At 38.1% G+C, this 2,289-nt stretch overlaps 1 protein-coding gene across 1 annotated transcript in view; it reads right to left on the bottom strand.

The window, feature by feature from the left end:
* Positions 1-1,435: 1,435 nt before the first annotated feature.
* Positions 1,436-2,289, bottom strand: part of LOC125032510 (alkylglycerol monooxygenase-like) — an 11,358-nt gene continuing 10,504 nt past the window's right edge. The window contains exon 9 of the mRNA XM_047623678.1: positions 1,436-1,878. Coding sequence (XP_047479634.1) covers positions 1,576-1,878 — 303 coding nt within the window. The 3' untranslated portion in view covers positions 1,436-1,575. The remainder of the gene's footprint in view (positions 1,879-2,289) is intronic.

Genomic DNA, 2,289 nt, shown 5'->3' with positions numbered 1-2,289 from the left:
GGTTTTTGAGACGTGGAATTAATTCCGAATTCATCATAATTCAATAGATATCATTTTCATCTTAATCGTTGTCTCTAATTTTTAAAATATTTTACGCCTGTCATGGTTTATTTCATTTTTGTATTTTGTTCGACAATTCAACTTTGTTTTACTCCATAATTTTACCTGTAATGTGAACGTTTGAAACTGCTTAAAAGCAAAAGATGTAAGGCCTATGACGAAGCTGTGTTCAGTCTTTTATTTTTCTGAGGAACTGGACGTGACTCTTTTCTTGAAATTGCCTGTCATATCTAAGTTTGGATTCATAGGCATCATCTTTATCAAGTTGTTATTTCAAGTATTTATGCATTTTTATCGAGCAAAAGATCATAATTAACGTTTTACGCCCTTATTTTATTAATTATGAGCTGTTTTTTAAGCAGTTTCTGGGTTTTCCCTTTCATGGTTATGACAAAAATTCTAAAGGAGCTTTAGGTGATTTCTCAAGACTAACTGTCAGGGAGTTGATGATTTTTCCTCCATGTTCTTCCTGCCCGGATGCGCCACACTTCCGCCACAAGACACCCAGGCATTGCGAGCCACAGAGTTCAGAGCAAGGGACAACCGCGCACGAGCCTCTCCGTCCCGGGACATCTGTCCAGTCTAAAAGCCATAGAAATAGGCGATAATTAGTGTGAAAACCCAAAGATGCTAAAGCAGAGGCAACGGGTCTTGAGTCACTGAAAATGATAAAAGAAGATGGAGGACGAGTGAGTAAGATCTCCGGCGCCAGGCTAACTGCTGACTACTCCGCTGCACACATCAAGGCATGTCATGGCAGCACGCTTCTGGGGAGAGAGGGGAAGCCTGCCAAGCCGGCATCGGGCGTATCCCTGGGTATGATTCCCGCTTTCCACGGGAAATTTCTATGGTTTATAAACTTCCAAAATTATGAGGATATCCTCAGCAACTGTGGTGTACTTTATCAAGGTTAAAATTTAGAACATATAAAATAATGAATTTCAGATTCTAAGAGAAAAATCTGATTTTTTTTTTTTCAAACTCTTTCCACACCTATCAGTAGATTGAACATTAGAAGAACAATAATTAATCATGTGTTGTAGAAATATATCATTTCTATGAATTTATTTATTTTCTTACAGTATGATAACCTAAAACAATAATTGATATTTTTTACGCTGACAATCGTCTAGGTAGTTTTTAACCTTTTCGATCAAGACCCAAATATGCATGGCAGTTTATAAGATGCATTTCCCAAAGGCATTGGAAATCCCTCAAACTTGAAAGGCAATGGGATGAGAATCCTAAACCGAGCCGCAGGTAGAGCCAGTCTGGAGCAGAGGGAGGAAGCCCCGGTTCGATTTAAGAAGAAACTCTCAGCGCCTATTTTTGTTTAGTTCGAAGTGATGTAGTGGGTCTATACGGAAACATCATATGTAGAAAAATATTATTTTAAGCATACGAAGCACTCTGTGTTACAAATTTGTCAGTTACAAAAAGGGAAATAATCGAGACACAATATTATCAGATTGCCGCCTCGACGTGTCATCATCACTCGTGAAACGTGAGCCCAATTCACTTTCTCTTCGCTGCCTCGCCAGGCTGTGGCTCCGTCTTCGAGCTCTTCTCTGCCCTCCTGAAGGTGAGGATCGCCACCACGGGCCACATCAGCAGGCTTATGAAGTTCATCCAGGACACACGCCTCACGGTAGTGGCGCTGCCGAACATGGGGTACCAGTAGGACAGTCCGAAGAAGAGGAGGAGGCGAAGGACCTCCAGGACAGCACCATAACGGCGCCCGTCGTACAAGCCTCCCAGCGCGGTGAACGAAATGAACATGTAGGCCAGGGTCAGCAGCGGCAGCCAGGGCCCTACGTCCTGAGGGGAGAACACGAGAATGTAATTTGGGAGAAGGATAAAGAGAACTAATTATACGAAAGGTCTAGCAGCAAACAGTTATATAATGTAAATTATATGTTATAAATACTTTCATAAAAATATACATACATACATTCATATATACATAACCATATGTATATGTATATATATATATATGTAGTATAATCACACACACACACTTATATATGTGTAAATATATATATATATATATATATATATATATATATATATATATATATATATATATATATATATATATATGCACACACACACACACACACATACATAAATACATAGATACATACATATATATATGTATGTATATATATACATATGTAAATATATATATATATATATATATATATATATATGTACATATATATATGCATA

Source organism: Penaeus chinensis, chromosome 14, assembly GCF_019202785.1.
Source record: "Penaeus chinensis breed Huanghai No. 1 chromosome 14, ASM1920278v2, whole genome shotgun sequence".
Lineage (NCBI taxonomy): Eukaryota > Metazoa > Arthropoda > Malacostraca > Decapoda > Penaeidae > Penaeus > Penaeus chinensis.
This window is presented reverse-complemented; position numbering and strand designations above follow the sequence as displayed.